The sequence below is a fragment of the Diabrotica virgifera genome, chromosome 4, assembly GCF_917563875.1.
Source record: "Diabrotica virgifera virgifera chromosome 4, PGI_DIABVI_V3a".
Classification (NCBI taxonomy): domain Eukaryota; kingdom Metazoa; phylum Arthropoda; class Insecta; order Coleoptera; family Chrysomelidae; genus Diabrotica; species Diabrotica virgifera.
In genome coordinates, this window is record NC_065446.1 from 138,013,743 (window position 1) to 138,037,201 (window position 23,459).

The 23,459-nt window shown below is 37.7% G+C and overlaps 1 protein-coding gene across 2 annotated transcripts in view; it reads left to right on the forward strand.

Moving 5' to 3' along the window:
- Positions 1–20,579: 20,579 nt before the first annotated feature.
- The window catches only part of LOC114333249 (nucleoplasmin-like protein), a 37,657-nt gene continuing 34,777 nt past the window's right edge, over positions 20,580–23,459 (forward strand). For both annotated transcript variants that reach the window (XM_028283112.2, XM_028283110.2), the window contains exons 1-2: positions 20,580–20,747; positions 20,940–21,062. In XM_028283112.2, the coding sequence (XP_028138913.1) occupies positions 20,726–20,747; positions 20,940–21,062 (145 nt within the window). In that variant the 5' untranslated portion in view covers positions 20,580–20,725. The remainder of the gene's footprint in view (positions 20,748–20,939; positions 21,063–23,459) is intronic.

Below are 23,459 nucleotides of genomic sequence, written 5' to 3' on the forward strand. Positions count from 1 at the left end.
TTTCGGTTTTTAAATCGCTCTTAACTTTAAAACTATTAACTTTTGAGAAAAATGTCAAGAAACTTTTTTTATTTAGAATGTCCCAAAGAATCTATAAAAAATATTTTTCGGAGGAAAATAGCAGATTTTTGAAATAGAGCGCGCCGCACCGGCAAAAAATCGGATGGACATGCATATTTAACAATTAAAAAACAACGATTTAAATTAAGGTTAGACGCGATCACACTTCAGAATCTTGAAGCTAAATGTTTAAACTTCAATTTAAGTGTACGGCAACCTCAAAATACTAATTTAAATATGAGTTTTTAAACCTCAAAAATGCGTATTTTCGCATTTTTCAGATTTTAAATCGCTTATAACTCGAAAACTATCAATTTTTGAGAAAATTTACAAGATACCTTTCTTGTTTAGAATGACACACAAAACTTAAAAATATATGTTATGGAGCAAAAAAACGTGATCTTTTGTTTTTGTTTAAAAAAATTTTTTAAACAATTTCTGCCCAAAAATTCCGCCCGGCACCCTTCATATTTCTTTAAAGGGGACATTTTTGAATCGGAATCCACAAAGAAACCGAATCAGAAATTTTTCCAGACGGGAGCGGTCTCACCACATGGACTATTAAGAAGAATAAAAAATCTCAAATGGGTAGTATTATCCGAACCTAGAATTATGTAGAACGTAGACACTTAAAAATAGATTAAGCGAGATTTATTAACAATAAATATAAATTTAAAATAAAATTACATGTTCATAATAATTAGAATTCCCGAGTAGCAATTTGTCGACGCGACAACGTTATCTACCGCGTGGTAACGTTTTCTTACAACGTTGTTATTGCCTAGAAGACGACCCTATTCTGCACTGATTTGGTGGACGATTTTTGAGTTGTCTTAACGTTGCCTAGGCAACCTCCTGTTTAAGCAACATCGTTTCGTACGCGTTGCATAAGACAACTGAAGCGACTATAAAAAGCACCTGCGCGTGCAATGGTTGCTCAAGGAGTCAGACTAGTTATGTTTTTTTACCTATATTTTTAACACCTGTATGGTGAATGCGAAAACCAAAAAGTAAACTGTTTTGACATCGTATTCGGTATTTAAATTTATATAAATACATAAAAGACTTATTACCTGATGTGAAATTTATAAACGCATCTCAGATTACCGTCAAATATGGATATTTCACCTTTAAAAAACACACGCGCTCCTTTTTTTATGACATTTTTGACAAAAAATATGCAAATTTAAAGAATCAAATTTTAATATAAAAGTAAAAATTTATGTTAAAGATGTTCTGTATAAATTTAATGTATTTATGGTGCTTTTAAAGATATCAGAAAATGCCTGCATTTTTATATTCTGTGTTTTCATTTTCTTTACATCCCAAAAATCTCAAGTAAAACCAAAATGGCGCATTAAACAATATTAAGGCTGTATGACACTATGCATTTTCTTGTATCATTTCTAATATCGTTTCTGATATGTCAAAAAAATGCATAGTGTCATACCCAGATACAAGAAACGATATCAGAAACGATACAAGAATTTGAGTCAGACACAGATTCTTGTACAAGAACTGCGCCAATTTCTGCGCAAAGAGCAAAAACGTAAAACCTGCTGGTAAAACATCTAAAATGTCATAATTCTTCTTCTTCTACGGCACTACAGCCCAAATTGAGCCTTGGCCTCCTTTATTTTTTGCCTCCACCCTTGCCTGTCTGTGGCTGCTCTTCTCCATACACGGACTCCTAAAAGGGCTTGTGCGTCGCTGTTTACTGTGTCTTCCCAGCGCTTTCGTGGCTTCCCAACCGGTCTCTTTCCTTGCATTCTAGCATTCAGTGCTCGTTTTGGTAGCCTATCCTCTCCCATTCTTATCACATGTCCGGCCCATTGCAATCTTTGTAATCTAATGAAGTCTGACAGGGGCGTTTCCTTATAAAGTTGATAAAGCTCGTTGTTGTATCGACTTCTGAAGATTCCGTTTTCCCTCACAGGTCCTAGTATTCTCCTAAGTACTTTCCTTTCGAATGTGTCGAGTTTGTTTTTGGATGTTTCTTTCAGCACCCAGACTTCACTGCCATAGCATGTTATTGGTCGAATTAAGGTTTTATAGATTCTCATCTTTGTATTTCGGTGGACACTTTTTGACCGAAATATATGGGAGAGGGCAAAATAAGCTCTGTTTGCCTGCGTTATTCTCTTCCTTATTTCTCCATCTTCTGATCCGTCGGCATATATTTCTACTCCCAGGTATGTAAACTTTTCAACCGTTTCAATGTCATCTTCATGTATAATGTTTTCTGGGACTATATTTCTTCTCGTCTGAGTCATTATTTTTGTTTTTTCTGTGTTAATTTCCAGACCTAGCATTTTTGTTTGTGTTTTTAACTCTGCATATGTTTCCTGTGCTCCTGTTGATGTTCTACTCATAATATTAATATCATCAGCATAAGCGGCCAGTTGAACCGTTCGGTTGATCAGTAGATTTCCTCGTCCAGTTTGCATTTGCCTAACCGCATACTCCAGTGCCAGGTTAAACAATGTTGGGGCCAGCCCATCTCCCTGTTTTAGTCCCTGCGAAATGTTAAAAAAGTCTGTCCGGTGGTTTTGTATTCGTACACATGCCTGAGTTTCATCCATTGTGGCTTTAATGAGTCTTATTAACTTGTGTGGTATTGCCAATTCAGCCAATATATAGTATAGTTTGTTCCTTTTGACTGAGTCGTATGCCTGTTTGAAGTCTACAAACACGTTGTGAACATCAATATCGTGTTCCCATGCTTTGCTCAAGATCTGTTTTACTGTGAATATTTGATCCAGTGTCGATCTTCCCCGTCGGAAGCCCGTCTGATACTCTCCAATAATATTTTCTGCTAGTGGTTGGAGCCGCTGGTTTATAATATACGTGAGGACTTTATATGCTGTACATAGTAGAGAGATTCCACGGTAGTTTTTGCACTGGAGTTTGTCTCCTTTTTTATAGATCGGGCATACTATACTTTTCTTCCAGTCGTCGGGTATTTTCTCTTCTTGCCATACGTCTCTGATGAGCGCGTGGATGTGACTTGCTAGGTGGTCGCCACCTATATAGTTCTGCTGGTATTTCATCAACTCCCGGAGCTTTATTGTTTTTCTGGGCCTTAATGGCTTCGAAAACTTCCTCTATGGTTGGAGCTTCTACTCCATTCTCTTCTACGTAGATCATACCCATTTCATCTTCCATGTCTACTTGAGTTCCAAGTAGTGTCTGAAAATAATGCTTCCAGGTTTCTGTGACTTTCTGTTGGTCACTGATTATTTGCCCACTTTCATCTTTACATAGACTTGTTTGAGGTTTATACCCACTTTTTATCTTTTTTAGGTATTCGTAAGCCCCTCTAATTTCGTTATTTTTGAAATGTTCTTCCATTTTTTCTATTTGTCCATTTTCATAGGCTCTCTTTTTATTTCTACATGTCTTGTCTGCTTTCCGTCTTGCGACTTCAAATAATGTTCGTCGTTCCCGTGTTCTTCTTGTTATGTACATTTTGTGTGCTTCATTTCTTTCCTCGATTGCTTGTCTGCACTCGTCATCAAACCATGCTGCTCTTCTCTCCTTTTTCTTGTTTCCCAGGGTGGACGCTGCTGCTGTCAGTACTGCTGTTTTGATATTAGTCCATTTGCCCTCTATGGAGTGCAGTTCTAGCGTCCTTAACTCATTTGCGACTTCTTGTTCGAACTTCTCTTTACATTCCTGAATCTTCAGTTTTTCCAGGTCCAATTTGTTTGTTCTTTGTTGTCTTTCGTTTCTTTTGCTGTTAACTCTGCATCTAAATTTGGTTTGTACTAAAAGATGGTCTGATCCACAGCATGCTCCTCGTCGTGTTCTCACATCGGAGATACTACTGGCTGCCCTTTTGTCTATCAGCACATGGTCAATTTGATTGGTTGTGGTTCCATCTGGTGAAATCCATGTCATTTTGTGTATGCCTTTATGTGGGAAGCATGTGGAACTTATAACCATGTTTTTACTGGTGGCAAAATTTATCAAAAACTCCCCATTCTCGCTTGTTTCATTGTGCAGAGAGTGTTTTCCTATTGTGCCATAGAACTGCGGTTCCTTGCCTATTTTAGCATTCATATCACCCATTATAATCTTGATGTCATTTTTTGGCGCATTATCATATACTATCTCCAGCTGTTGGTAAAAGCTTTCCTTTGTATGTTGCTCTTGATCTTCTGTTGGACAGTGAATGTTTATCATTGTTAGGTTGAAGAAGTGGGTGCGAATTCTCAACTTACATATCCTTTCACTGACTGCCTGGAAGTCGATGATTTTTGACTTAAAATCATTATCCACCACAAATGCGACTCCACATTCTTTGCTTCCTTGTTCCTTCCCACTATATAGAATTGTGTGCGTTTTAGTGTCCCTGACACCTTTCCCCAGCCATCTCGTCTCTTGAAGAGCAGTAATCATGATCTTATATCTTTTTAGTTCTTGCAGAAGTGCGGTTTGAGCTCCTGGTCTATTTAGCGTCCTCACATTCCAGTTTCCAAATGCATAGTCCATGTTTCGTAGCTTGAGTCGTTTCCGAAAGTTCCGTCCTGTATTCCGAGGCAAATGTTCAGGTTTCGTAACAGTGTGTTTTTTCCGGGAGTGGGTTGTCAGCCCACTGCCCAACCTTCCTCCTTTATCCGGGCTTAGGACCGGCAGTGGTGACTCCTGAGCTACTCGATTCACCCATTTGTCACCACAGGCGGAGTTAAAAAAAAAAATAAAATAAAATTACATGTTCATAATAATTAGAATTCCCGAGTAGCAATTTGTCGACGCGACAACGTTATCTACCGCGTGGTAACGTTTTCTTACAACGTTGTTATTGCCTAGAAGACGACCCTATTCTGCACTGATTTGGTGGACGATTTTTGAGTTGTCTTAACGTTGCCTAGGCAACCTCCTGTTTAAGCAACATCGTTTCGTACGCGTTGCATAAGACAACTGAAGCGACTATAAAAAGCACCTGCGCGTGCAATGGTTGCTCAAGGAGTCAGACTAGTTATGTTTTTTTACCTATATTTTTAACACCTGTATGGTGAATGCGAAAACCAAAAAGTAAACTGTTTTGACATCGTATTCGGTATTTAAATTTATATAAATACATAAAAGACTTATTACCTGATGTGAAATTTATAAACGCATCTCAGATTACCGTCAAATATGGATATTTCACCTTTAAAAAACACACGCGCTCCTTTTTTTATGACATTTTTGACAAAAAATATGCAAATTTAAAGAATCAAATTTTAATATAAAAGTAAAAATTTATGTTAAAGATGTTCTGTATAAATTTAATGTATTTATGGTGCTTTTAAAGATATCAGAAAATGCCTGCATTTTTATATTCTGTGTTTTCATTTTCTTTACATCCCAAAAATCTCAAGTAAAACCAAAATGGCGCATTAAACAATATTAAGGCTGTATGACACTATGCATTTTCTTGTATCATTTCTAATATCGTTTCTGATATGTCAAAAAAATGCATAGTGTCATACCCAGATACAAGAAACGATATCAGAAACGATACAAGAATTTGAGTCAGACACAGATTCTTGTACAAGAACTGCGCCAATTTCTGCGCAAAGAGCAAAAACGTAAAACCTGCTGGTAAAACATCTAAAATGTCATAATTACTTACTCATAATGGCGGCTGAAATGAAAACGAGATAATGTATTGATGAATTTATTTGTGTTTTTGTAGGTATTATTTATAAATCTTTTATTGATACCTACTTAATATAAGTACCGTTTGGTATGGACCATGATACTATAAATAAAGTTATTTATAGTATCAAGTAAGTGTTATTTATAGTATCATGGTATGGACTACTGTTCTATTAATAACCATATATTTAGCTCCTAGTAAAGTTCAAACTATAAATTTAGGTTTTCATGGTGCATAATTTTTTAATAGACGAAAATACAATAGGTCCTAATTTGGATCAAACTGAAGATAATTCTAATGCAAATATTTTAGCACAAATATCAAAACAAAATAAAAACAAATAATCAACCTCAAACAGTCAACGTAAAATTCTGGTTAACATTAAAATGTTTATAAATTTTATAAAATCTTTAAAATCAGCTGTAGATGTAGTACTACCATAACGTGACACAGGGTGACAAACAAAATTTCGACCAATCACGTGCCGAATTTCATACAATTTTCGATACAAGAACTTGCATAGTGTCATACAGGGCACAAATGTACGTACAAGAAATGATACAAGAAAATGTATACAAGAAACGATATCAGAAACGATATTAGAAATGATACAAGAAAATGCATAGTGTCATACAGCCTTTTACCCATATTACCACAGCATAGAAAACGCAACAGCAGTGACCCAAGTAGCAATTTTTCGACGCATTGGTTGTCAGTACAAACAAATGCAGTGTATATAACGTTGCCCGAGAGCATTTTCAGTTGTTTCGGCCAACGACCCCTAACCCGACTGACATTACGATGTTACAACATTAAGTAATATCTTTAGTTATATGGGCAACTAAGTTATTACTATTGTGACAACTACATATCACAGTCAAGTTTTTTCAACAATCGCAACTACTTAAAAACGTTATAATGCTAAACTAATTTACGCCCATGGGTTTTCTGGCCGACTAGGTAGTTGTCTCTCACGACCACAGGGCCTTTACGTATAGTTCTATAGATATGTGACACGTTTACGGCAACTTCAGGAGCAAAAAAAGAATTTACTTTATAACCTTACTTTTTTCTTATTATTTTATATTTTATTTTGCTGGAAATTTTCGATTTATTTAACAACCTGTTTATTTGTTTTTTATTAGCTGGTTTCTCCATTGTCCATTGTTTTATCAGTAGATTTGATAAGCTCTAATCTTTGTATCAGCTTTGCTAGACAGGGTTGCCAGGCCAGTTCTTACTCTTTCAGTACTATCCGTTGCAAGATAATTTGGCTGAAACTCCGACAAAATATGTACTTTTTGTACATATTTTGTCTGAATTCCATCCGAATTATCTTGCAGCGGATAGTAGTTTTGCTTTCAAAAAATCAATAAAAATCAGTAGATTCTTTTTAGGCCCTGTAAATAGGTACAGTAAAATCTGTGTTAACGGTTACCTGTCAAAATCGCCCGATTTCATAATCAACTTATAAACATTAAGTAAAGTTCACTTTACAGTTGACATTTACCCATATATGAATTGTGATAAAGGTAGAGGTACCAACTTACTTAAAATTTAAAAAACTGATTATGAAACCGAGCGTTACAATCATTTTGAAAATTCTCCAAACCAATTATATGAAGATTTCCTTATTTAGATCTGGTATTTACCAGTTTCATTTCTAGACAAGGCGAAAACGGCGGGTTCGAAGGGAAAAATATTCCCATGAAATTTTTTTGCATAATTACATTCGTGAGACATCCCAGAATAAGGTTCAAGAAGTCGCCCAAGTGAAAAGTGGGCCAATTTTTTTTTAACAATTTTTTTTAATCAAATTGCCAGAATCAATATTGTTGGCCCGAGCAATTTTTTCTTTAATTTTTTGGACCATTCTGGACAAAAAAGGTCTCTAATAATTTTTCTCTAAAGTTGATCGTTTTCGACTTATAAGCAATTTAAAATTGAAAAAAAAACGAAAAATGGCGATTTTCAAGGCTTAATAACTCTGTTAAAAGTTATTATTATGAAAGTCAATATATGACTAAATCAAAGTTTGAAGCCCCCCCTACAAGATCCTGAAGAAATTTTCGTCATTATTTTATTACTAAGCTGTTATTTTTAAGTAATAATAATAAGCGCCATTCACGTGTGCGGGGCTGTAAATGCTGAGTGCGAGAGAGAAGCTATTCCAGCAGTCCTCGCACTCACATTTACAGCAGCGTCAATACGATACAACCACTCATTGTTATTAATTAAAAATAACAGCTTAGTAGTAAATTAATGAAACAGATTTCTTCGGGATCATGTAACGGTGACTTTAAACTTTGATTTAGTCACTTTCTGACTTTCAAAATAATAATTTTTGACCGACTTATTAGGCCTTAAAAATGGCCATTTTCGCGTTTTTCAAATTTTAACTTGCTTCTAACTGGAAAAAGATCAACTTTAGAGAAAAATTATAAGACCTTTTTTGTCCAGAATGGTCCAAAAAATCTAAAAAAAATTAGTCCGGGCCAAAATATTTATTTTTGCAATTTGATTAAAAAAAAAATTGTTAAAAAAAAATTGGCCCACTTTTCTCGTGGGCGACTTCTTGAACCTTATTCTGGGATGTCTCACGAATGTGATTATGCAAAAATATCTCATGGGAATATTTTCCCAACGAACCCGCCGTTTCCGCCTTGTCTATTCTCTCTCCATCTATTATCATCATCTACGTCCTGAATATATATTTTTGATATTTAAATTTAAATTTAAATTTAAATTTAAATGGTATATTTTTGATATTATTTAAAAAATTCTAGTAGGCAATGTTTTTTATTAGATGTTTGGTACCTATATTTCAATATTTTGTTATCACTAAAATAAAATTTGCTTTTTAATAGTATTCACCCCATTTCTAAATTAATTTTCAGACATTTTGTTACAATTTCCCAATGTCATTACCGAAAATAAGATTCAGGACGTTTGTGTGTGTGTGTGTGTGTGTGTGTGTGTGTGTGTGTGTGTGTGTGTGTGTGTGTGTGTGTGTGTGTGTGTGTGTGTGTGAAAAAATGGCTTGGATGCGAGTCCGTTAGCCACAGATTTTTATTTTATTTTTACCTCAATTTATTAGTTTTGTTATATTTATACGTATTTCACTTAAATGATTATATTAAAGTGAAATACGTATAAATATAACAAAACTAATAAATTGAGGTAAAAATAAAATAAAAATCTGTGGCTAACGGACTCGCATCCAAGCCATTTTTTCACACACACACACACACACACACACACACACACACACACACACACACACACACACACACACACACACACACACACACACACACACACACACACACACACACACACACACACACACACACACACACACACACACACACACACACACACACACACACACACACACACACACACACACACACACACACACACACACACACACACACACACACACACACACACACACACACACACACACACACACACACACACACACACACACACACACACACACACACACACACACACACACACACACACACACACACACACACACACACACACACACACACACACACACACACACACACACACACACACACACACACACACACACACACACACACACACACACACACACACACACACACACACACACACACACACACACACACACACACACACACACACACACACACACACACACACACACACACACACACACACACACACACACACACACACACACACACACACACACACACACACACACACACACACACACACACACACACACACACACACACACACACACACACACACACACACACACACACACACACACACACACACACACACACACACACACACACACACACACACACACACACACACACACACACACACACACACACACACACACACACACACACACACACACACACACACACACACACACACACACACACACACACACACACACACACACACACACACACACACACACACACACACACACACACACACACACACACACACACACACACACACACACACACACACACACACACACACACACACACACACACACACACACACACACACACACACACACACACACACACACACACACACACACACACACACACACACACACACATACGTCCTGAATCTTATTTTCGGTAATGACATTGGGAAATTGTAAGAAAATGTCTGAAAATTAATTTAGAAATGGGGTGAATACTATTAAAAAGCAAATTTTATTTTAGTGATAACAAAATATTGAAATATACCAAACATCTAATAAAAAATATTGCCTACTAGAATGTTTTAAATAACATCAAAAATATACCAAAACAGTAGATATCTACTAAATGTGGCAACGCTGTTAAGGAGAATGATGCACTTCATTGCACTGGTCACATGACCTCTGTCACCCAATAAGAGAGTGCGTTCTAAAGTGGTTGGGATAGTCGGTCCAGGCCGTGTTTGGTCGGCGATTGGACTTCTCGGTTGTGTCATCCGTCTATGGTTGGTAATAAGGTATATTTTAAGTAATATTGGTAATGTTGTTTAATGCACCATTTTGGTTTTTTTGGGATGTAAAGAAAATAAAAACACAAAATATAAAAAATGCAGGCATTTTCTAATACCTTTAAAAGCACCATCAATACATTAAATTTATACAAAACATCTTTAACATAAATTCTGGCTTTTATATTAAAATTAGATTTTTTAAATTTACATATTTTTTGTTAAAAAGGTGATAAAAAATGAGCGCGTGTGTTTTTTAAAGGTGGAATATCCATATTTGACGGTAATCTGAGATACGTTTATAAATTTCACATCAGGTAATTTTGTTTAAGTCCTTATTTATGTAATTATATAAATTTAAATACCTGCTATGATGTCAAAATAGTTTACTTTTTATATAGGTAAAAAAACATAACCAGTCCGACTCTTTGAGCAACCATTGCACGCAGGCACTTTTTATAGTCGCTTCAGTTGTCTTATGCAACGCTTAAGGTTGCCTAGGCAACGTCAAGACCCCTCCCCGGGGCTGTATTTCTACCTCGACGACGGTGGGAGGGCCGAGTAACCGGTCGTGGTCCCTAAAACTGTGAGGGGAGCACGACCGATGAAACCAAGAACAGTCCCAGCGTCCAGCGACTGTGCACCGGGTGAGCGCCGGACACCGCCGCTGGACGCTAAAAGGCGTCGCAACTGAGGTGAGCAGTTGCGACGCCTTCGCCTTCAGCTATTGTATTTCACCTTCCAACTTCCCTACGACTACTGTAATCCCTAAAGTTATTCTCGCCCACTCCAGCATTGTTGCCGGAGGTCGAGGGGGAGCCCCACGCACCATGCTGGGGCTCTACGTCGAACTCCGATCACAAATCTTTATTCGAGAACTTTCTCGACATACCCACTGCGAGTAGTCGCCATGTCTTACCCCACCAAAGTACCTTTCCTACCACATATCCATTCCAAATCCCGCGTGACAGGGGAGGCAGCAGTTACGCGGAAATTCCAGGTAGCCTGTGAATACAGACTGCCACTGCGTCCGGAGGCAACCGTGATAAAAAGCCTAGAGGAGTAAACCTCAATAAAATAATCCCCACTATCACGGTGGAAGGCATCGTGCCAAAGATATGAGAGATGCGAGGGTTAGAGCATCGCAAACGATCCCTTCGGGATACCTGGCGACCTCCCGAAGTAATGCAGTCTTAGCGCGGTAAGGGCGCACTGCCGCGCCGGACATGTAACACGTCCCGACTCGTGGGACTTATATGGATACTACAAAAACAAAAAAAGAAATAGGAAAACAGGAAGATGACTACAGGCAAGTGAAAAAGGACGATGAATTAACCAAGAAACATGAGAATAGGGAAGAACAGCCGCAAGACGGCAGATCAGAAGAAGAGGAACAAAGAAGATTCGAAGAAGAAATGTTGGAGTGGCATAATAGGCAGCCAAAGATGAACAGGTCATGTACCCCAAAACACTCGACACTGGTAGGGGATGATATGGTAAAGGAAATCAACAAAGAAGAAGAGAAAGAAGAAGAAGATAAAGGGGAGAATGATTCTTCAGTGCAAATAGAAGAAGAGGAAGAAACAGAAGCCAAAAGGGAAAAAGAAGAGCAAAGGAATGTACAGTGGCAAGACACAGAAGAGAGCGTCTTGTCGGCTCTTCTGTTCGATGAGGCGGATAAAGAAGAAATAAAACAAAATAAAAAAAGGAAAGGGGATAGCCTCGAAATAAATGAAAAATTCAAGAAAGAGAAGCGAGAAGAAAGCCTAACATATTCCGAGGAAACCGAAAATGAGAGGATCCAAAGAAAGCTAAAGGAGGTACTAGAAATCCTAAATGCTAATGGATCCATAGAAGGAGAAAAAAAGGCGAAAGCGAGAAAGTTAATAGGGGAAATAACAACCATACAAAACAAGACTAGCCAAACCCAAAATCAAACGACACAAAGGGAGGAAGAAGACACGAAATGCGAACAATGTAAAATCAAAATAAAACAGGAAAGACAAAAAAAAGAAACGGAAAAAATATTAAGAGTCCTAAACGAAGGGGGGAACATTAATCATTTTAGTCAAATATACAAAAAGAAATGGGAAGAAAAAGTATACGAAAAAACAAAATGGGAACAGGGGGGCCTACAAGACACGATAGAGAAGAAGGAATGTTTGATAGTAACGAATAACGATATAAAAGAGGGAGGGGTAGAAAGCGCCATACGCACAATCAGGGAAGATGTTTATGAAATTATTGAAGGTTGTAAAGAGGGAAGCATTGAATATATAGAAAATGTGAAAAAAAGTTCCATGGCCACCGGAAAAAGGCTGTGGTACACGTACGTAGCAAAAACTAGGAAGCAAGGTATGTATGAAATGGCCGAGAGGGCCATGAAGAAAATCAAAGAGAGGGAAGAACCGCCGGAAACAATTCGTGTAATCATAAATAATGAAATAAATAAAGAAAACGTGCGGAAAGCCTTAGAATTCGTGGGTCGGGGAGAAAATATAACGTGGGAAATCGTGATTAGAGGGAAAGAAATGGATAAAGGGGCTAGACAAGAACATGAAGAGGCCCTTCTAATCAAAACTGGTGGGAAGAAATATACCGACGTCTTGAAGGAAATGAACCAAAAGATCGATATAGGAAAAATTGGAATTAAAGTAGACAGGATGAAGAAGACAGACGGGGGGGATATCCTCGTAAAATTAAAGGGGAAGGGAGCTGCTGAAAAGCTAAGAAAGGAAATGGATACTAGGATGTCCGGCATGAATATGGCAATTAGGAGAAAGGAGCATAATTTCACGATTACTAAACTGCACCCAGGGGTCACAGAAGAAATTTTGCACGATGCCATTAAGGTCTATACGGGAATACCCAAAGAAGAGGTAAGTATAAAAATGCTAAGAACAAATGGACAAGGGGAGCAGGTTGCCACCATAGCCGTGCGCCCTACAAAAGCGGAGGAGCTACGCAAATATAATGCGATAGTGATAGGCTGGGTGTCATGCCCTATAATGGAAAGATACACCCCCACAAGGTGTTACAAGTGTCTTCACTATGGACACAACACCTACGAATGTAAGGGGGAGAGCAGGGTAGCGTGCTGCTACAACTGCTTTAAAACGGGACATACTGCGGTACAGTGTAGCAGTGCGTCATACTGTCTAACCTGTAAAGAAGAGGGACACAGGATGGACCGTATGCAATGCCCAGCCTATAGGGCGTGGGTGTACGGCAGGGGAAGAAATGGGGAACTCCAGAAGGGTGAGTAATAAAAATAAAAATAGAAAGAACAGTGAAAAGGTGAGAGGTTGCTTTCTGGAGAACGGGAGTGGGCCCCTATACGGTCCACCAGTGAAACAGGAAGCCACCTCTCACAGAGTTTCGCGAAGAATAGACTCTATTGAAAATCAAACACCCCATTATTTTATCTATACAAATTTTGTTTATATATTTCATTTATTTATTTTATTTATTTCATTTTATTTATTCTCTTTACCTATTTATATAATTTATTTATTAAATAATTTTATTTATACAAATTTTAACTATTTTACCAACTTATTTATTTTATTTATATATATTTATTTATTTTTTGTAGTTTGTAGGAATTTTAATTCAGTAGAAAGACGCGAATCCGTTGCAGAAACGACCTCAGGGAACTGAACCAAAGTGGACCTCAAGGATCAACCTGGTATACGGATTTTGCAGGTAAACGTGGGCAGGGCGCGTCGAGCGCACGACCTTGTCCTCGCAAAAGCCTGCAAGCTAGACATAGACCTGCTCATCGTCCCCGAACCAAACATAAAGATTACGTCGGGCGGTGGTTGGGTTCAAGACAATGGAAAGAACGTGGCGGTGTTCATTAGAAATAGGGATGTGGGAGTGCAGAGCATTGTCAGGGGGGGGAATCATATCCTCATCGGGTTGAAGGGTTTCAGCCTCCTGGCATGCTACATATCTCCGAACATCCCTATGATGAGATACGAAGCCATCGTTGATGAAATAATGAGCACCGCCATAAGCGAAAAAGAAATATTGATCGCCGGGGACATTAATGCGAAGTCCAGATTATGGGGTTCCCCCATAAACGACAAAAAGGGGGAACTATGGAATGAATGGATAGCCCAGGCTGGCCTCCAAGTATTAAACAACGACAAACCTACATTCGTAAGGGGGGCCAGCCAATCACATATTGACGTCACGTTCGCAAGCGAAGGGCTATCCAGAAAGGTGCACGGATGGGACGTCCTCGACGATCAATTATTTACCTACCACCGTTACATACAATATGAGATAAAGGTTAAAGGGGGATTAAAACGGACGATAGGTCACACAGAATCATACTTCAATAAAAGCAAGTACCTATCGGAGGTCAGAAAAATAAACGAAGAAGAGATTTCTGACCTTGACCAACTGAGAAGAGCTTTACAAAATGCAGCAAAGTTGGCCACCGTTAAGAAGAAAAATGATAAAAAATCCCCCTACTGGTGGACGGATGAGATAGAAGGTTTACGGGAGAGATGCCTCAGAGCTCGAAGGATTTACACGAGAAGCCAGGGCAACCTCGAGCTCAAAGAAATATATAAAGACTTAAAGAAAACATTAAATAATAAAATAAAACGAGAGAAAAAGGAAAAGTGGCAGACCCTGATAAAAGCACTGGACGAGGATATATGGGGCGACGCATACAGGATTACAATGAAAACCTTGAAGATAATGGCCCCATATAGACTCGACGAAGACCAGCGGATGAAATCAGCTGAGCTCCTCTTCCCCACTAAGGAACCACAGAATTTTATTAAGGTATTTCCTACCATGGTCGAGGAGTTCACGGAAGAGGAAATAAAAACCGCTGGTCAGGAAATGAAGACAGGGAAAGCTCCCGGCCCTGACGGGCTGCCACCAGAGGCAATAAAGATTATAGCAACAGAGAAACCAGGTTTGATCAGAAAAATATGTAATGAGTTACTGCAGAAACAAGAGTTTCCCAGGGACTTAAAGGAAGCGAACTTGGTTCTACTCCTAAAGCCTGGGAAACCCCCTGATTCACCAACTTCTTATCGGCCAATATGCCTCCTGGACTGTCTTGGTAAATTCTATGAAGGACTTGTCAAGAGGAGGCTGGAGGGCATGTTGGAAGATAAGACAGTTTTATCTAGTCAACAATATGGGTTTAGAAAAGGTAGATCGACAGTCGATGCCGCTACCTGGATAAGGGATGCGGCTAAGACAAGCAAGAAAAGATGGGTGGTCCTTGTTCTGTTGGACATAAAAAACGCTTTTAATTCAGCAAACTGGGGCCTCATAGTGAACCGAATAGGCGAATGTGGTGCTCCGGAATATTTGTCCAACATAATTAAGGACTATCTATCTGAGAGATCCGTATGCATATCGAAGAAGAAAAAGAAACAAATGACCGCGGGAGTACCCCAGGGGTCAGTCCTGGGACCCTTACTTTGGAATATATTATATAACGGGGTACTAGAAATTCACAAGAGAACAGGAGTTAGAGCGATAGCATACGCGGACGATCTAGCCTTACTGGTGGAAGATGATATGAGTCGGGGTATAACGGAAAAAGTAAATAAAGCTATAGAGAAGACCGCGGCGTGGATAGAGAAAAACGATTTAAAGTTAGCAGTAGAAAAGACAGAAATAATAATCTTGAGGGGACCAAGAAAAAGAGATGATACAGTTTTCAGATATCAAGGTTCCGAAATAAGACCCCAACGGACAGTAAGGTATTTAGGCATAACTTTGGATGAGAGATTGACATTTGGACAACATGTGATAGAAGCATGTCGAAAGGCGGAGGAGAGGACCTCAACGCTGAATAAACTAATGCCAAATATAGGGGGGCCCGGATCCCAGAAGAGGCTAATGATGTTACAATCAATATTATCCATAATATTATACGGGGCCCCAGTGTGGCATGAGGTCCTCCGGATGAAAAAGTATAAAGACATGCTTCTGAGGGCTCAAAGGAAACCCCTGATCAGAGTGTGCAGCGCGTACAGGACTGTATCAACCATTGCTTTACAGGTAGTGGCTGGTTCTCTGCCGGTGCACATCCTGGCCAGGGAGAGAGTCCAAATGTACCGAAGGGGCAACGGGGCGATAGGTTCAGGACCACTGGAGAAAGCTAGAAGTTTAGAGACGTGGCAGAGGGAATGGGCAGCCGAAGTCGGAAGGGCCGCCTGGACGAGATCCCTGATCCCGGATGTAGTGAGGTGGTACGGATGTCGGCATCGGCGCGTCAACTACTACTTTACACAGTTTCTGACGGGGCATGGATCGTTTCGACAATATACCCACCGTATTGGGAAAACTAGGGACGATCTATGTCCCGAGTGTGGTGTGGTGGATGACGCGCGGCATGTCGTGTTCGTATGCCCTGCCTATCGCGCGGGGCGTACCGAACTGCAGCTGGGCCTGGGATCTCCACTAGGCGAGCCTCATGAGCTGATCGATAGAGCTATCGACAGCAAACGAGACTTTGAGCTGATCATTGCCTTCGTCACAAAGACAATAAAGCACAAAGAAGAGAAAGAGAGGCGGCTGCAAGCGGGATGACCGCTTTATATTTATTTTCTTAAAATGTGTTTGTGTTGTGATCGGGCAACCAGCGGGGGGCGGACCCTTTACATCCAAACCACGCTGACTGCCCATTTTTATTTTTATTTTTTTATTTACTTATTTTACTTTTTCATATTTTTAGTTATTTATTTTATCGTATTTTATTTATTTACCTCTTTAATTTTATTTACATAAGTTAATATTTCTTTCCAACAATTTTTATTTTTGGTTTTTCCTGTCTATGTGTTCTATCTTTTCTTTCTTCACTGTCCTTTATTTTTTCTTTCCTTTTTCGTTATGTCTTTTCTCTTTCTTTTCTCTTCTCTCATTTTATCTCTGCTCTTTTCTTCTCTTTTTTCACTCTCGTTTAGTCCTTTGTGTTATGTCTTGTATCGTTTTACCATCGACTGTCCCATTTTAATTTCCGAACTGAATGGGTGGATGAGTAAGCTTACATAGATGAAAGTATGAATGATTGGAGTTGAATGAGAGAAAGTATGAAGGAGCGGACGAGAAAGAGTGCATAGATGAAAGTATGAACGACTGGAGTTGCTCGTAACTGCCAACTGACATCTTCTGGCTGTTTTTATCCGGGATTGGGGGCCTCCTTGTCGCCCTACCTGCGCACGGGTTGCGCCAGACGGTCGCTACGCTGACTGGCCTGGTGCGGGGCGTGGGCGGGGGGTCGACCCGGGGGCCAACTGATTCATGGAATGCACGCTAGGAGTGCCGGAGGGGAGATATGAGTAAGGTCGACGGGTCAGATATGCTCGCTAAGAGCGGTCCCAGACCCGTCGGCTGGAGAAAAGAGGGGGTGGGTTTAGTCGGTAGGCGGCCCGTGATACAGATAGGACGGACCGAATCCGACACACCTGGGACACCTTCCCAGACGGTCTTGAGAAGATTCCCACCTCCCAAAAAAAAAAAAAAAAAAAAAAAAAAAAAAAAAAAAAAAAAAAAAAAAAAAAAAAAGGCAACGTCAAGACAACTCAAAAATCGTCCACCAAATTAGTGCAGAATTGGGTCGTCTTCTAGGCAATAACAACGTTGTAACAAAACGTTGCCACGCGGTAGACAACGTTATCGCGTCGACAAATTGCTACTTGGGGACACACTAGTAGGCAGGAAAATTTCGCGCACTATTACTGCGCAGATCGTCGGCCATTTTGTGCGTAGTACAGACAATGTAGAAAATCGAGAGTGTTGCCGATTTGTACATAATTATCAGATTTACTTAACTTTTATGACATTCATATTTTTTAACATAATTTTATACGTATGCCTGTGGGAATTATGTCAATAATTGGGACATAACACAAAATATTAACGATGAATGGCGATTGTATTGTTAATCTTTTGCATAAATTCCAGAAATTATTCAAAAAGAATCTCTTACGGGTAATAAAGTTGGTGACATCGGCAACACTGATGAACCAACACATCACATCACCACTGAGACTGAGATGTACTACGCGAAAAATGGCGACCCTGTACTTTTCAACTTCAAAGGCGGCATCAGGGAGTGTCCTTGCTGGTTTCGTTTATTATGCTGTGATATTACTAAAAAAATACCTTATCACCAACCTTAGACGGATAAGCCAACTTAGAAGTCCAATCGCCAACCAAACCCAGCTGCGCCGACTATCAAAACCATTTTAGAACGCACCCTCTTATTGGGTGACAGAGGTCATGTGACCAGTGTCAAAAGTGTATCATTCTCATTAACAGCGTTGCCACATTTAGTAGATTTCTAGTTTTTTGGTAGATTTTTGATATTTTTTAAAAAATTCTCTAGTTTCTTTTTTGACCAGGAGGAGTAAACTTAAAAGGCAGATTCACGCCTAAGAAAGTCACTAGAATAATAACCAAATACATCTTCTTTTTTGGTTGATCATGTCGGCCCTCAACGGTAATCCATGAATATTATATTATATTGATACGTAGCTAAAGAGTTCTAAAAACGACTGCTTTTTATATAAAAGCAGACATAACAATCTAAAAATTAAAGGAATAACACAGATAACACAAAAAATCGCCGGTATATCTTAACTAACCTATGAAATTCCACTAGGGTCAAAATTTGATAAATGTCATTAGTGTCAAAATTTTATAAGAGTGGAGTAAACTTGCCTGCAGTTGGACCAATTACAAACAAGCATTACAGCGCGGTAAATTTGAATCACTCCTCTTGGTTAAAAACAAACCATTAGTAGGCAATATTTTTTAGTAGGTTTTTGGTATATTTCAACAGAATTTGATCCATTTTTTTCGAATCATGAGGAAACTATAATAAGTATTTTTGAAAAATTTAAACGCAGAATGAAAGACTGCATTATTTAGAAAAACCAAAACGTTTCTTTTGAACGAGATATTTGGAATTAAAAGTCACACTAAATTTTTTCTTTTTTTCACCCCTGTAACTTATTAAAATAAACATTATAGAAGTTTTCAGGGACTTTCGGTCCTCGGTAATAACGTAATCTTTCTTTGTGCGTTTAAATTTTTCAAAAATACTTATTAGTTTTCTAAGGATTCGCAAAAAATGAAAACATTTAAAATACATTGAACATTTTAACAGACGACATTTTGCACCTATCCCCTTAAGTTAGCTGTTGTTTTTATTATAAAAAAATCCCAAATGTATCCAAAAATCCTTAAGTATATTTTAGTTTTTGATTTAGTAGATTTTAGCTAAAAAATGGTAATTACCAGTTGGTGGTTTGGAATAATTAGGTATCCAGTTTTGTGGAATTCCTCTTGGTACATTTAGGACGGATGTGCATATCACTGTATTACTGTATATTTACATGGCCTAAAAAGAATCTACTGATTTTGTGAAAACAAAACTACTGAAAGAGTAAAAACTGACCTGGCAACCATGTCTAAGAAAGCTGATACAAAGATTAGGTTATCAAATCTCAAATCTACTGATAAAACAATGGAATGGAAACAAGCTATTAAAAAAACAAATAAACAGGTTGTTAAATAAATCGAAAATTTCCATTAAAATAAAATATATAATAATAAGAAAAAAATAAGGTTATAAAGTAAATTCTTTTTCTCCTAGTTGCCGCAAACGTGTCACACCTCTAGAACAACACTAGGGTCGTCACGTGACAGATAACTACTCAACTACAACTACAGAGTCGGCCAGGGCGTAAATTAGTTTAGCATTATAACATTTTTAACTCGTTGTGATTGTTGAAAAAACTGAACCACACTGAACTGTGATATTATGTAGTTGTCACAATCATTGTGACACAATGGTAATAAATTAGTTGCCCGTATAACAAGGTTGTAACATCGTAATGTCAGTCGGGGTAGGGGACGTTGGCCGAAACAACTGAAAATGCTCTCAGGCAACGTCAACGTTGTATACAGTGCATTTGTTTGTACTGACAACCAATGCGTCGAAAAATTGCTACCTGGGTTAGAATTAGAAATATGCTTTATTGTCATCAAAAATTGTACAATTTTATCGACAAAGCTTATGAAAAGTCACAAAACAATAACAATACAATTATTTACTAAAATTACATAAATCGTCAATATAACACAAAAAAAATAATAATGAAGTAAACAGAAAAAATGAATTGCAAAATTTAAAATTTTAAATAAATTGCAAATTGCATAGTCTACCTTAGTAACTAATCGGGCAAAAATTACGAGTATATAATAATTTTCTTCCATGATCACCTTTTAATAAAAAATAATGGTTGTTACACTTCCTAAATTTACTAAATTGGAATATTAGCCATAACGCATCTGGCTGTCTGAGTCTGAATCAGCGCCCTCTGGCCGGCTTCTCTTTCTACCGCCATTACAAACTGAACTCAACAACCTCTTTTCATCTTCGACCCGTTTGCCGGCGTTAGCTTGTAAAACATTTCTGTTAAAATCACGAACCATCCGTTAAAAGAAATGGCAGATGAATATTTTTTTGGTAAGTTTAACCTATTTCAGTATTATTACGAAGTATATTTTTTTTATATAAATGTCACTTCGTTCCGTAAAGATACGTTAGATCAAGTTAGTCTTGTTCTGGAAGCCGGCATTTGCGCGCCATTGTAGTTAGTACTAGGAAAACGGGAGTTATTTTTGCATTTAACAATGGTTGTTTCTCTTCATTTTGCAGCTTTAACCCTCAAAGGTAAAAACAGTGAAATCTGGGATCCAGAAGCGAAGGGAGCAGAGGATTACCAAGGGGGACACAAATTGATCATTAAACAAGCTTTGTTGGGACCCGAAGCCCAAGAAGGTGAGTGTTTTGTATTATTTATTTGCGGTATTTTTAATCTAATCAGTATTTATTTAGACGTGTTCTATCAAACATCACATATTTCTTTAGTCAAATAGATATTCACTTTGTTTATTACGCCCGCCCATTTCAAACGCCATTATTTCGGCGTCTAGATGCAATATACACGTTTTCCGTACTAAAATTTCTATGGGAGTGTTTTTGTTAAGAAAAATTAGTAATCTGTGTGTTGTGAATAGCTTTTTCTGCATATTGTAAAATTTATGCTCAATCAGATATCTTCATCCCTTTTGTTTTCAAACTAGTCCAAAGGCTATTGTGATTTCTACAATTTCACCCTAAGTTTTTAGCTAATTAGTAGGTAAAACACCATGTGCACTAAGTACACTAAGTAAGTTAAAGTACACTAATGACTAATGGAATTCCCTCCATTTTTTAATGTTCTTGTATGTGTTATATCTTTGCTTTATTTAATTTTTTTTGCCATAGTAAGTCTGCTAAATTGACATTAATTTGGATTTTTTCCTCATGGTTAGAGCGTGTTTTGTTCTAATTCTCTCCGATTATCACATTGTTTGACTCACCATTGCAGAATATCTTTTGTTTTAAGGGTTTATTTTATTTTTGTTCTTCCTATCTTACTATTTTTACTGGTAGTGTATACAGTGATGAGCACATTAATAACCAACAAAATAGTGCAAAAGATGGAAAACATAATACATTGCGAAACAAAAAGAGATGAAACTAGTGGAGGTGGAAATGATCCTTATTAATGTATAAATTAACATTACATTACACCACATTCACATAGCAAATTCCCAACTATAAACAAACGCACGTGTTATTATTCGCCGTCTCATTCGTCAAGAGGCTGTTAAATGTAATTTATTGCCCTAAACGAGGCGGATTCTCATTTTACAGGTCCAAACTGGTCAGTCTGCAAATTCAAATTGTAGGTAGCGTGTTGGTTTTTAAGATACACTTCAGGACGACCCTGTTTAGCTTCCATGTGCGTTTGTTTACAGTTGGGAATATGTAAAATGAATGGACTGTACATAGTTTATCACCTTTAGACGTCTCTGACAGGAGTATTTTATAAAATTCTACTGTCACATTGACAGTTGCCATACTACTCTGATATGTCTAAAGGTGGGAAACTACGTAATGTAATGTTAATTTATACGTTTATAACGATCATTTCCATCTCCACTAGTTTCATCTCTTTTTGTTCCGCAATGTATAATGTTTTCCATCTTTTGTGCTATTCTGGTGGTTATTAGCATGCTCATCACTGTATAGCTATTTTTCTCATTGAACTTTATACTTTTCCCTGCAGTCTTATATGACATCTTTTACTTATCTGTCCCGTTTTTACAGTTTTTGTCATGACATTTCTTTGTATATTATGTACCAATCCACATACTTTTCTTTTTAAAGTTTCACCTAAAATCCTTAGTTATGAATTAGTTTTATTGCATTCTATTGCACAATTTACTGAGTCATAAGTAACTCCCAGTCATAAGTACTTAGGTCTCCTCACAAATCTTTTATAAATAAGAAATTGAAAGAGTCCAAAATAAATTTTTGAGGGTAGCAGCTTATAAGAGTGGATACAGGAGAGAGGAATATGACTATCAGTGGGTAAGAGATAGTCTAAATTTACCAACACTTGAGTCAAGGAGGACATTGTTAGATTTATGGTTCCTACACAAAGTTATTAATGGTTTCATAGATTGTCCTCAATTGATATCACTTTTTAGTCCTAGTTCCTAGTAGAAGCAACAGACAATCAGAAATCTTTTCAGTGCCATTTCACCACACTAATTTTGGTATAAATGAACCGACTACACGATTGGTTCGGAGTGCTAATGTCCTGCCAAGACAAATGGATATTTTTGACTCCAAAATTGGTTTGTTCAAAAAACAACTAAGGGGTATCTTACAATAAGTTTGTTGTAGTTCTGTATTGTTCTTACAATATGTTTGTTTGTATTATTCTGATGTGTTTATTATTTTAATAATTTATTATTGTTGAGGTGTAACTTGTAAAAGTCTTGTTGTGTGTAAAACTTGTAAATGGATGCCGTAAATAAATAAATAAAAAATTGATCAAAAAATTCCGTATCATACTCTTTTTATCAATTTTATGTGAAAATACCAATAAAAATTTAAAAGATCCCCCAAATCCTAATATTTGTGGTTCTTATCATCCCTAGATCCCTTGTTATGAATGGAAATCAGTTCTGTTATCCTACTGTCTGGCTGTTAAACCCAATGACTGGTTTTCAGTATCTACATGTGCTAAAAATTCAAGGTCAATATTTTTGTCTACCATAAACAATTATTCTTGGAACTGTAAAATTCTTATCTTAGGGCCAGGGCCAGTAGTCTATCTAA